Here is a 13,691-nt window from a genome sequence, read left to right as displayed (position 1 = left end):
CTGCACCGCTGGGAATTGCAGTGAGACCAGTCGGCAGGTAGGCACCTCGGCAAAGCTGCTGAGGCGTAAAGGTGTCTGATGTGATTTAAAAACGTTTTATTTAGCTAAATGTGATACATTTTTATTTTAAACAGGAAAATAGTTGTCATTTAAAGGCACAGTATCCTGTTAATCATTCAAGTTTAAGTACTCTGTTTACAATTTGGCTTCCATTTTACAACTCTGCAGTAAAAGTTTTTTTTTTAATTTAAAGGGCCAGTAACAATTTTTTTTATTAAAAAAATTTACAATATTTTCTGTTCTCTAAAATGGATTTAGAAGCTGTGCAAAATATTACTTGCGCCATGTGTTTGGATGCCAATGTGGAACCACCAGTTCCTTTTTGTCCCTCATGTGTTGAGAGGGCTTTAAGCTATAGAGAGAATTTTTCATGATCAAAATCGGGTATTCCCTTCTCTCCTATTTTCAAAAAGATGTTTCCTATAGCTGACGCTGTCAGGGAAGCTTGGCAATCGGTTCCTAAGGTGGAAGGGACTATTTCCACTTTGGCCAAACGAACTACTATTCCTATTGAGGATAGTTGTGCTTTTAAAGACCCCATGGACAAGAAGTTGGAGGGTCTACTTAAAAAGATTTATATTCACCAAGGTCTGCTGTTGCAGCCGGCTGCGTGCATTGCTACTGTCACCAGTGCGGCAGCTTATTGGTTTGATGCTCTGTCTAAATCTCTTAAGACTGAGACTTCTTTAGAGGAGATCCAAGATAGGATTAAAGTTCTGAAATTAGCCAATGCTTTTATTATGGATGCCTCTCTGCAAATTACTAAATAAAAACCTTGGTCTGCGGACATATCATCTAAGTCTAAGCTTCTAGCAATTCCTTACAAGGGGAAGACCTTGTTTAGGCCTGGCCTGAAGGAAATTATCTCGGATATTACAGGAGGGTAAGGGTCATCGCCTTCCTCAAGATAAGAGATGTAAACAAAAAGGACAAAATAGTTTTCGTTCCTTTCGAAATTTCAAGGGAAATTCATTCTCTTCCTCTTCTAAGCAGGAAGGAAACTATTCACAATCCAAGCCTACTTGGAGACCCAACCAGTCTTGGAACAAGGGTAAGCAATCCAAGAAGCCTGCTGCTGATCTGGATCTGGTAGGGGGCAGACTTTCTTTCAGTCAGGCTTGGGTGCGGGACGTTCAGGATCCCTGGGCTATAGAAATAGTGTTTCAGGGATACAAACTGGAGTTCAAAAATTCCCCCCCCCCCCCCCGAGGAAGATTTCTTCTTTCAAGATTATCTGCAGACCAGATTAAAAAGAGGCGTTCTTACATTGTGTAAGACCTCTCCTCCCTGGGAGTAATTTTTCCCGTTATCTGTTTGTAGTTGCCAAAAAAGAGGGAACTTTCAGACCTATTCTAGACCTAAAGGGTCTAAACAAGTTTCTCAGTTCCATCATTCAAGATGGAAACTATTAGTACAATTCTTCCATTGATTCAGGAGGGTCAATTTATGACTACAGTGGATTTAAAGGATGCTTACCTTCATGTTCCTAAGATTTGCTTTTCTGGACAAACACTTCCACTTCGTGGCTCTTCCTTTCGGTCTGGCCACGGCACCCAGAATTTTCACAAAGGTTCTGGAGTCTCTGCTGGCGGTTCTAAGACCGTGGGGCATTGCAGTGGCTCCTTATCTGGACGATATTCTAATCCAGGCACCATCTTGTCAACAAGCAAGGTTCCATACCGACGACGTGCTATCCTTCCTGAGATCTCATGGGTAGAAGGCAAATCTGGAAAAGAGTTCCTTAATCCCGAAGACAAGGGTGACCTTCTTGGGTACTCTAATCGATTCTATATCTGAGGATTTTTCTGACAGAGATCAGAAAATCGAAGATTCTAGATACCTGTCAAGCCCTTCAGTCCAATTCTCGGCCGTCGGTGGCTCAGTACATGGAAGTAATTGGACTGATGGTGGCGGCAATGGACATCCTACCATTTGCTCGGTTTCCCCTCAGACCTCTGCAGTTAAACATGCTCAGGCAGTGGAATGGAGATTATGCAGATTTGTCTCCTCGAATAATCCTCGATCAGGAGACGAGGGTCTCTCTTCAATGGTGGTTGTCTCTGGATCATCTATCCCAGGGGACCTGCTTTCGGAGACCTTCCTGGGTGATTGTGACAAGATGCCAGCCTTTTAGGATGGGGAGCGGTCTGGGGCTCCCTAAAGGTTCGGAGTATGGACTCGGGCAGTTCTTCCTATAAACATTCTGAACTAAGTGATCTTCAATGCTCTTCTGGCCTGTCCTCGGTTGGCTTAGGCCCAGTTCATCAGATTCCAGTAGGACAACATAACGACAGTGGCTTCCATCAATCAGGCTGGAACGAGGAGTTCCTTAGCGATGACCGAGGTAGCCAAGATAATCCGGTGGGCGGAGGCCCATTCTTGCCATCTGTCAGCAATACACATCCCAGGGGTGGACAACTGGGAGGTGGACTTTCTGAGCAGGCCGACTTTTCATCCGGGAGAGCGGGAACTGCACCCGGAAGTATTCTCCAACCTGATTCTCAAATGGGGTCGGCCCGAGTTAGATCTCATGTCATCTCGTCTGAATGCCAAGATACGGGTCGAGGTCCAGGGATCCCCAGGCGGAACTGATGGATGCTCTGGCAGTTCCTTGGTCCTTCAGCCTAGCATATCTATTTCCCCAGTTTGCACTTCTTCCTCGGGTCATTGCTCAAATCAAACAGGAGGAGGCATCAGTGATCCTCATTGCTCCTGCGTGGCCTTGAAGAATTTGGTATGCCGATCTGGTGGACATGTCATCCCTGTTACCCTGGAGACTTCCATTGAAGAAGGATCTTCTCATTCAAGGGCCCTTCCTTCACCCAAATCTAGTTTCTCTGAAGCTGACTGCTTGGAGATTGAACGCTTAATTATGATTCGGTCATAGAGACCTTGATTCCGGCGTGTAACTAGAAAGATTTACCATAAGATATGGCGTAAATATCTTTATTGGTGTGAATCCAAGGGCTACTCGTAGAGTTAGGATTCCCAGAATGTTGTCTCTTCTCCAAGAAGGTTTGGAGATGGGTTTATCGACTAGTTCCCTTAAGGGTCAGAATTCTGCCTTATCTATTTTGTTACACAAACGTCTGGCAGATGTTCAATATTTTTGTAAGGCCTTGGTTAGGATCAGGCCTTTGTTCAAACCAGTTACTACTCCATGGAGTCTGAATTTAGTTCAAGGGGCTAGTTTATTTCTTGCTATTTCTTCAGCTCGAAGAGTATTTGGACTTTCGGCGTTGCAATACAATTAATCTTAAAAACAAAACAATACTAGGGAGCGCTCAAAAAGATCCAAAGAGTATTTGCAAATCTAAGAAATATCAGACAATAAATCCGATGTATTAAAATGATTATAATTTAGTATTTAAAACTTACAGCTGCAGAAGATTAACCGCCAAAGTAAGAAATACAACTATAATAGACTAAAAACAAATAATCCGTTATAAAAATTAAATCTTATGCAAGATTCATGTGAAATTGAAGGTGCCGGTTTACAGATAGAAAAAATAAAATATATATATATATAATTTAACAGTAATAATTTAATCAATACAGCTTAAATACATATAACATGACAAACAAATGTACTTGTCGACCTAGTACAGAATCAGCAAACAATAAAAATAACAGTACCATCTGATACCTGCGGATATACATAATATACAAATACAATGTTATTAGAGCGTCAAGTCAGAGACACAGAATAATATATTGTGCCTCTATAACTAATAGAGAAAAGCAGTCCAGTAGCGTTCTAATTAGGCACAGGTGGAACGCTGACTAGCAGTCTCCCGCAGCATAGAATTTAGAATAGCAGTCTTTAAGCAGCGTCAATAGTGAGCCGGTGTTAGTAGCAAGAGTCTTTTAGCAGCAAACAGGCCCTCAGCTTAGACTGTTATAATAGGCAACAAACACACAGTGCACCGATCGTGCTATGTAATTTCCACAGGTTCCAATTGAGTGATCTCAGGTGGCAAGCAGAAGTGTTCAAAATGATACAAATAAAAGTACCTACAGAATCTGCTAGAAGCCCAGTGATAACACAGTAATTACTCCTACGGGTTAGGTCGTATAAACACGAATCTTAAACACCTTAGGATTCACTTTTGGTTGTTAGTTACTGTATCACCTTAACGGGCTATTGCGCCAATATCCGATAACATACATGAATACAGGTGCTCCACTAACTAAAGAAATTCATATGTATCGGATATTGGCGCAATAGCCCATTAAAGTGATACAGTAACTAACCACCACAGGTGGATCCTAAGGTGTTTAGATTTGTGTGTATACGACTTAACCCGTATGAGTAATTACTATGTTATCACTGGATTTCTAGCTGATTCTGTAGGTACTTTTATTTGTATAATTTTGAACACTTCTGCTTGCCACCTGAGGAAATCACTCAATTGGAACCTGTGGAAATTTCATTGCACGATTGGTCCACTTTGTGTTTGTTGCTGATTAGAACAGTCTAAGCTGAGGGCCTGTTTGCTGCTAACACCGGCTTACTATTGACGCTGCTTAAAGACTGCTATTCTAAATTCTATGCTGCAGGAGACGGCTAGTCAGCGTTCCACCTGTGCCTAATTAGAACGCTACTGGACTGCTTTTCTCTATTAGTTATAGAGGCACAATATATTATTCTTTGTCTCTGACTTGACGCTCTAATAACATTGTATTTGTATATTATGTATATCTGCAGGTAACATCAGATGGTACTATCTGTTATTTTTGTTTGCTGATTCTGTACTAGATCGACCTACAAGTACATTTGTTTGTCATTTTATATGTATTTTTTTTTAAGCTGTATTGATTAAATTATTACTGTTAAATCAATTGTATATGTTTTATCTGTAAACAGGCACCTTCAATTTCACATGATTCTTGCATATAAGATTTAATTTTTAGAACTGATTATCTGGGTTTTTTTTTGTTTGTTTTTTAGTCTATTTATTATAGTTGTATTTCTTTTGCGGTTAATCTTCTGCAGCTGTAAGTTTAAATACTAAATTATAATCATTTTAATATCTGATTTTATTGTCTATTTCTTAGATTTGCATTTACTCTTTGGCTCTTTTTGAGCGCTCCCTAGTATTTGTTTTTAATTGGTGTCTTTTTATAAGTTTAGTGAGAGATTCCTATATTCTAGTTGGAGTGTGTAGTATTAGATTTTCTGGCGCTAGTCACTTCATTTTGTGTGCTTAATACAATTCGTCTTACATTATTTTCCATTCGGATAAGGTAGTTTTACGTACCAAGCTAGGGTTCCTTCCTAAGGTTGTTTCAGACGGGAACATTAATCAGGAGATTGTTGTTCCTTCCTTGTGTCCTAATCCTTCTCAGAACGTCATCTGCACAATTTGGACGTAGTCCGTGCTTTAAAGTTTTTTTACTTACAAGCGACTGACTTTCGTCAGTCTTCTCTGTTTGGAATTTTCTCTGGAAAACGTAAGGGTCAGAAAGCTACGGCTTTTTTTTTTTTTGGTTGAAGAGTATCATCTGTCTTGCATATGAGACTGCTGGACAGCAGCCTCCTGAAAGAGTTATGGCTCATTCCACTAGGGCTGTTGCTTCCTCATGGGCATTCAAAAATGAAGCTTCTGTAGAACAGATTTGCAAGACTGTAACTTGGTCTTCTCTTCACACTTTTTCTAAATATTACAAATGTGATACTTCTGACTCGGCTGGGGTTGCTTTTAGGGAGACAGGTTCTTCAAGCAGTGGTGCCTTCAGTTTAGGTTCCCTGTCTTGTCCCTCCCTTATCAACCGTGTACTCTAGCTTTGGTATTCTATCCCACAAGTAAGGATGATCCGTGGACTCGTGTCTTTAAAAAGAAAATGTATGCTTACCTGATAAATTTGTTTCTTTTTAGACACGATGAGTCTACGGCCCGCGCTGTTCTTTTAAGACAGGTGGTTAATTTTTGTACACTTCAGACACCTGCAACTTGGCTTTTCCTTTCTCTTCCTAACTTCGGTCGAATGACTGGAGTTGGAGGGAAGGGAGGAGCTATTTAACAGCTCTGCTGTGGTGCTATTTGCCTCCTGCTGACCAGGAGGTGAATATGCCACAAGTAAGGAGGATGATCAGTGGACTCATGTCTATATATAAAAAAAAAAAAAAAAAAAAATCAGGTAAACATACATTTTTCTTTTTAAACAATTTTCCAATTTACTTCTATTTAATTTGCTTCCTTCTCTTGTTTGCTGAATGGTTTATCTAGGCAAGTTCATGAGCAGCAGAGAAACTAGGTTCTAGCTGTTTGGTGGCTGCATATACAGTGGATATAAAAAGTCTACACACCCTGTTAAAATGGCATGTTTCTGTGATGTAAAAAAAGAGACAAAGATAAATCATTTCAGAACTTTCTCCTCCTTTAAAGGAGCAGTAAACACAGTAGATTTGCATAATCAACAAATGCAAGATGATAAGCCAATACAATAGCTTTTACTCAGAATAGAATCTACTACTCATTTGAAATTCAAACACATTTCAAAGTTATGTATTTCCACTCCCCCCTGTACCATGTGATAGCAATCAGCCAATCACAAATGCATATACGTATAGTCTGAGTTCTTGCACATGCTCAGTAGGAGCTGGTGACTCAAAAAAAAGTGTAAATATAAGAGTGCTTTTTTTTTTTTTTTTAATGGAAGTAAATTGGAAAGTTTAAAATTACATGCTGTATCTGAATCATGACAATTTAATAAAACCTGAGTGTCCCTTTAATGTGACCTATAAACTATGCAACTCAATTGAAAACAAACTGAAATATTTTAGGTGAAGGAAAGTAAAAATAAAAAAAATATGGTTGCATAAGTGTGCACACCCTTAAACTAATACTTTGTTGGAGCACCTTTTTGGTTTTATTACAGCACTCAGTCTTTTTGGGTATGAGTATCAGCATGGCGCACCTTGACTTGGCAAGATTTGCCCACTCTTCTTTGCAAAAACACTCCAAATCTGTCAGATTGCGAGGGCATCTCCTGTACACAGCCCTCTTCAGATCACCCCACAGATTTTCGATTGGATTCAGGTCTGAGCTCTGGCTGGGCCATTCCAAAACTTTAATCTTCTGGTTAAGCCATTCCTTGATTTGGATGTATGCTTTGGGTCGTTGTCATGCTGAAAGATGAAGTTCCTATTCATGTTCAGCTTTCTAGCAGAAGCCTGAAGGTTTTGTGCCAATATTGACTGGTCTTTGGAACTGTTCATAATTCCCTTTACCTTGAATAAGGCCCCAGTTCCAGCTGAAGAAAAACAGCCCCAAAGCATGATGCTGCCACCACCATGCTTCATTGTGGGTATGGTGTTCTTTTGGTGATATGCAGTGTTGTTTTTGCGCCAAACATATCTTTTGGAATTATTACCAAAAATTTCAACCTTGGTTTCATCAGACCATAACACCTTTTCCCACATGCTTTTGGGATACTTCAGATGTGTTTGCTAAATTTAGCCAGGCTTGGATGTTTTTCCTCCTAAGAAAAGGCTTCCGTCTTGCCGTCTACCCCAAAGCCCAAACATATGAAGAATACGTGAGATTGTCACATGTACTTGCTAGATATTCCTGCAGCTCCTTTAATGTTGCTTTAGGCTTCTTGGTAGCCTCCCAGACCAGTTTTCTTGTCTTCATCAATTTTAGAGGGACATTCAGTTCTTGGTAATGTCATTGTTGTGTTCCATGGTATATCTAATGCCTTGGAAATTCTTTTGTACCCTTCTCCTGACACCTTTTTTAACAATGAGATCCATCTGATGCTTTGGAAGCTCTCTGCGGACCATGGCTTTTGTGTAGGATGCGACTAACAAAATGTCAGGAAAGACCTACTAGAACAGCTGAACTTTATTCAGGGTTAATCAGAGGCACTTTAAATGATGGCAGGTGTATGCTGACTCCTATTTAACATGGTTTTGAATGTGATTGCTTAATTCTGAACACAGCTACATCCCCAGTTATAAGAGGGTGTGCACACTTATGCAACCACAGTGTTTTTGTTCTTTTTTTTTTTTTTTTTTTTTTAACTTCCCTCCACCTTAAAGATTTCAGTTTTGTTTTTCAATGGAGTATAGTCTATGTAGTTTATAGGTCACATTAAAGGTGGAAAAAGTTATGAAATGATTTATTTGTCTAATTTTTTTTTACATCACAGAAACCTGACCTTTTAACAGCGGTGTGTAGACTTTTTATATCCACTGTATATATTGAATGTGATTGGCTCACCTATGTGTTTAGTTAGAAACTAGTAGTGCATTGCTGCTCCTTAAACAAATTATATCAAGAGAATAAAACAGATTAGATAATAGAAGTAATTTAGAAAGTTGTTTAAAATTGTATTCTCTATCTGAATCATGAGAGAAATTTTGGGTTTCATGTACCTTTAATGTGGCAGGATATTCTACAGTGCATTGTGATGCTGTAAAAAAAAAAAGCCATATTTATCACTTTGCTTTACAGTGATATTTGATTTCACAGAAATCCAGATTTTTATAGTCAACTTCCTCAAACGGGTGGGGGAACATGACTGGCTGATGCACACTCCCTTGCAAGGTGTGCTGCGTCTGATTCAACATTTAGTCATAATGTATGTCCCTTTAACTCTTATAACCTACCTTTTAAAGGGATACTAAACCCAAATTGTTTTCTTTCATGATTTAGATAGAACATGTAATTTTAAGCCACTTTCTAATTTACTCCTATTAAATTTTCTTCATTCTCTTGCTATCCTCATTTAAAAAGCAGAAATGTAAACATTAGGAGCCGGGCCATTTTTTGTTCAGCACTTGGGTTACGTGTGCTTATTGGTGGCTAAATGTAGCCACCAATAAGCAAGCGCTATCCAGGGTGCTGAACCAAAGATGGGCCGGCTCCTTTGCTTTACATGCCTGATTTTCAAATAGTTTAGCAAGCAAACAGATAAAAATTGATAATAGGAGTAAATGAGTTGCTTAAAATTGCATGTTCTATCATCTGAATCAGGAAAGAAAACATTTGGGTTTAGTGTCACTTTTTAAAGTAACAGCACTACAATTTATAAACATACTCTAGTATAACCTAGTACAAAAGAGGGGGTCCACAAACTTTAAATTGATTTGTTTTTTTGACATTTTCATAGAGGTTTTGGGAACGTGTTTTTTTTTTTTTTTTTTTTTTCCTTCTCATTTTAAAGGTAACCATACTTTCTTTGTCAATATTATTCTTCCCCCCCAATATTGCAGTATTCTAAATTGGTTGTGCTGTACAAGAATGCCATACAAAAATATATTTTTTTTTTCGTTTGTTTTGTAGGACTCGCCAGATAGTGATGATGAAAGTAAGTGACTGCTTTTTTTTTTTTTTTTTTTTTTAAGTGTGGATCTAACATATTTTATGAATGCACTCCATCAAATAGATGTGAGGGAGAGGTTTGGACAACCTATTTTACTAACTACAATTGAGCAAGGAACTAGAAGTGGGCCATGTGTCACAGACTGAGTGATGTAATGGATTTATTTGAGCTCATCCAAATGTTGCATTATATAACCATGCATATGCAGTTCCAGTGAAATTCCTCAGTAGTTCAGGAACAAACATAATACAATTTGGTAAGGTGATGAGCAAAATATGGCTTTTTAGCATTAATGTTGCAACAGTTAAAATATTGCAGATACTAAAAAGCACAGTACTGAAATACCACTGATCACATTGTCACAACCTTAGAAACCGCTAGTTGTCTGTGATAGTGCTGTATGCTTTAATTAGGGCTCCTGGTTGTCTTCATTCAGAGATCATCATATCTGTAGACCAAAACATGGTACAAAGTCAACCTTTTCTAACATTTTATTCTTTCTTTCCAGAAATGCCTGATCTGGAGTAAGAAGACTTCATGGGCAGGGGTGGGTGGTTGGATGGATGGAAAACAGATTTCAACATATTTGGCAAAAGTTGCCAATACCCAAGTTGTACATACAGTTACTAAGTACTTCCAGTCAGCCTTGTTCATTTTGTTATCACGGAATGGCTTTCATCAGGAGTTGGAGCTTAAAACTGTACATGGCATCCTTTTACCATTTATCCCCAAAGAGCTTCAGCTAAAAAACTTCCATGATTTGCAAGCTTCTCTGGAACACAGTTGTATGTTGATGTCATATGTGGCTATAATGGAACAGCATGGATTGTGTTTACATTTTAAATTTTGTTTTCCTACCCCAGATCTTCATTAGATGGAGTTTCTTGTATTAGTACATGCACAAAGACACTGGCAAAACTGACATACATATAATAAACCATGCAAGAAAGCTTATTTTTTATAAAAGGTTTTATAAACTATAGTTAAGCTATAGCATACAAAATCAATCTGCTTGATTGAAAAATGTCATCTAGTCTTACATTGTCCTTTGTTGTAAAGTATTAGTTTTATGGCTATACAGAGACATAGATGTCAGCGATTATTAAAACTAAAGTTTTCATGGGCTTTGTTCCTGTTTTTTAAATCATGCCTCACTGCATTATTACTAGATGTCCACACATCTATGGACCTCTAATGAAAAATGTACTGTCCACTCTACTTTATGCCCCACAGAGCACTACTTCATCTCATTTTGCAGAGGAATGAGGGGTTTTATAAGGGTTGTGGACATGTTTGTCTTTGGTACTGTAGAGTAACCTCTTAAGATGTGTGTATTAGCTACTTTGCCAGTAATTTTCTCTTCAAATTGTTCGTTATGAACCACATTAACAATTGAGGACTTGCATCCTTAAAGGCACAATAAAGTCAAAAACAAACTTCCATGATTTAGATAAAGCATGCAATTTAAACAACTTTCCAACTTGCTTCTATTTGTATTTTATTGGTATCCTTTGTTGAAAAGCATCCCTAGGTAGGCTCAAAAGCAGCAATTTACTACTAGGAGCTAGCTGCTGATTGGTGGTTGTACGTTTATACCTCTTGTCATTGGCTCACCCAATTGTGTTAAGCTTCCAGTAGTGCATTGCTGTTACTTGAACACGAGATACCATGATAATTAATCGACTCAAAGGATATAATAGAAACTTCAGACTCATTAAAACCAAACAAGCTGTGATGTTTCTTTTATAAATCAAGTTTATCAATAAAAATGCTCCTATGTATGTTTTAAAGGCTTCCAGTAGTGCATTGCTGTTACTTGAACACGAGATACCATGATAATTAAGCGACTCAAAGGATATAATAGAAACTTCAGACTCATAAAAGAAACATCACAGCTTATGTTTGGTTTTAATAAATCAAGTTTATCAATAAAAATGCTCCTATGTATGTTTTAAAGGCCTTACACATTTCAGCAAAAAACAAGTTTAAAAAGCTAAGTATTTTCCATTGGGTGTTCTTGAATTCCTGGATGAGGTTCACCTATGTCAAGTCTTTTGAAGCCCTTCTCAAAGAGTTCAGCGTTGCTGAATAAATATGTTTTAAGGGAACTTAAAACCTCCTTTTTGTTTTTTTTAAAGCCGTGCATAATTCAGTTTCAACCTGATTTGATTGGCCACAGCAAGATAAACCTTTGAAACATATATATTTAAGAGATGTATGTCCTGAACCGCTTTTAATTTTGAAAATCCTGCACGTATTTACTTACAAAACAAGTTTCAAATGGTTGTATAATACATTGCTTAAAGGGACAATACATCATTTTGATTACTCATTGTTATATACCAGAGAAGCATCTTGCAATATTAAGAAGTAAATTACATTTTAAGTATTCATAGTTTATTAGGAGCCGAAAATGGTGCCAAGCTCTGCCCACCTGTTGCATGTATATGTTGGTATGTTAAGTTTCTCCAATCACGCTCAACTTTTATATACGTTTTCCTACTCGCACATTCTGATTTTGTGCATGTGCAATTTTCAAATAGCTAACACAAAAATATTAAATGTGCACAAGAAAACAGCTAACTGGACAAGAAAGCTGTGGGCGGAGCTTGGTGCCCATTTTCAGCTGCTAACAATGATTAAGTTTACAAGATTTATAGATGTAAAACCCACTGGAAGAAGCTTGTCTGGTATGTTACAATTGGTAATAAAGAATAAGTGTTGGTCTAGACTGTCCCTTTTTTATGATTTCTATAAATGCATAGTACAATCTCCCTTAAAAAGCAAAATCAAGAGATGTTTTCATGCCCACCCCGGATATAAAGTTGTTGCACTAAATTAATTAATTCTCCCACATCTAGCCCTGAAGTGAAGAAATGTGATCTAACCATGCAAAATACTTGCAAGGCTTTTATTTTACAGCTAAATGCACTAGTTTCTAAAATCTTGGATACTAGAATGACGTTATGCTGAAATTTCTTAAAGGGACAGTTAACACATTTTTGTTCTTTAAAAAGAAAGCTAGTCCCTTTATTACCCATTCCCCAGTTTTGCATAACCAACACTGTTAAAGAAATACTTTTTACCTCTGATTACCTTGTATCTAAGCCTCTGCAAACTGCCCCCTTATTTCAGTTCATTTGACACTTGCATTTTAGCCAATCGGTGCTCACTCCAGGGTAACTTCACAAGCTCAATGTTGTCTATATGAAACACATGAACTAATGCCCTCTAGTTGTCAAAATGCATTCATATTACAGGCAGTCTTCAAGGTCCAAGAAATTGGCATATGAAACTCCTTGGTTTAGCTTTCAACTAAGAATACCAAGAGAACAAAGCAAATTGGTGATAAAAGTAAATTGGAAAGTTGTTAAAAATTACATTCCCTATTTAAATCATGAGGGTTTTTTTTTGGACATGACTATCCCTTTAAGTGCCTGAGTTTCAGAATAACCTTATGTGACATCAACTTGTATCATGTTTCACAAGGGCTTTTAATAGGGTTAGTTGATAATTAGGGTCATGTGGACACTGAGTGGTGATGAAGAAATTGCCACCCTCCCAGCCATGTTTAGCCAGTATAATTGATCTAATTTAACACTTTTGTCTCTGGCTTTGGAAGAAAATAGCCAGCTGTATATTGTTCTCATCAGTTTGTACATTTAGACCAAATTGTATTTGCACTGTCACAATATATATTAAAGAGAGATTAACAATGTTAATACACTATTCAGTTTGTTTTTGATTTATTTCTATAATGAGGTGAAGAAGCTTAGTTGTGTTCAGTGGTGTTTTTTTTCTCAATTGTCTGCATTATTTTTTAATAAACTGCTAAGATGAATTGCATTTAATATTCTTTCTATTTTGTTGGTCCAGAGTTTGTATATGTTGTAAAGAAGCGGAACTAACATCCACAGCAAACTGTAAATGCGCATACATGAAATCAACCTTATTTATGGAATATAACATAATATGGACGCAGTTTGCTACAAATTAGTTGCATTAAAATGTCTTTGCAGACTGTTTACACTGAAGACTTGCTTGTGCTAACTTGCTTCTTTACTTTGTCACAGGTCATTTTTAGGCCTAGCCTATTCAAGTATGTATTTCATGTAATTGGCAAGAGTCCATGATCTAGTGACGTATGGGATATACAATCCTACCAGGAGGGGCAAAGTTTCCCAAACCTCAAAATGCCTATAAATACACCCCTCACCACACCCACAATTCAGTTTTACAAACTTTGCCTCCTATGGAGGTGGTGAAGTAAGTTTGTGCTAAGATTTCGACGTTGATGT

At 37.7% G+C, this 13,691-nt stretch overlaps 1 protein-coding gene across 2 annotated transcripts in view; it reads left to right on the top strand.

Moving 5' to 3' along the window:
- The window catches only part of LOC128654292 (prostaglandin E synthase 3), a 32,656-nt gene extending 19,417 nt beyond the window's left edge, over positions 1-13,239 (top strand). For both annotated transcript variants that reach the window (XM_053708148.1, XM_053708149.1), the window contains 2 exons: positions 9,354-9,378; positions 9,902-13,239. Coding sequence is in view for 1 of the 2 variants with exons in the window: in XM_053708149.1 (XP_053564124.1) it covers positions 9,354-9,367 (14 nt within the window). In the remaining variant the exon portion in view is untranslated. The remainder of the gene's footprint in view (positions 1-9,353; positions 9,379-9,901) is intronic.
- Positions 13,240-13,691: the final 452 nt, after the last annotated feature.

The sequence above is a fragment of the Bombina bombina genome, chromosome 3 (genome assembly GCF_027579735.1).
Source record: "Bombina bombina isolate aBomBom1 chromosome 3, aBomBom1.pri, whole genome shotgun sequence".
In the NCBI taxonomy this organism is placed as follows: domain Eukaryota; kingdom Metazoa; phylum Chordata; class Amphibia; order Anura; family Bombinatoridae; genus Bombina; species Bombina bombina.
This window is presented reverse-complemented; position numbering and strand designations above follow the sequence as displayed.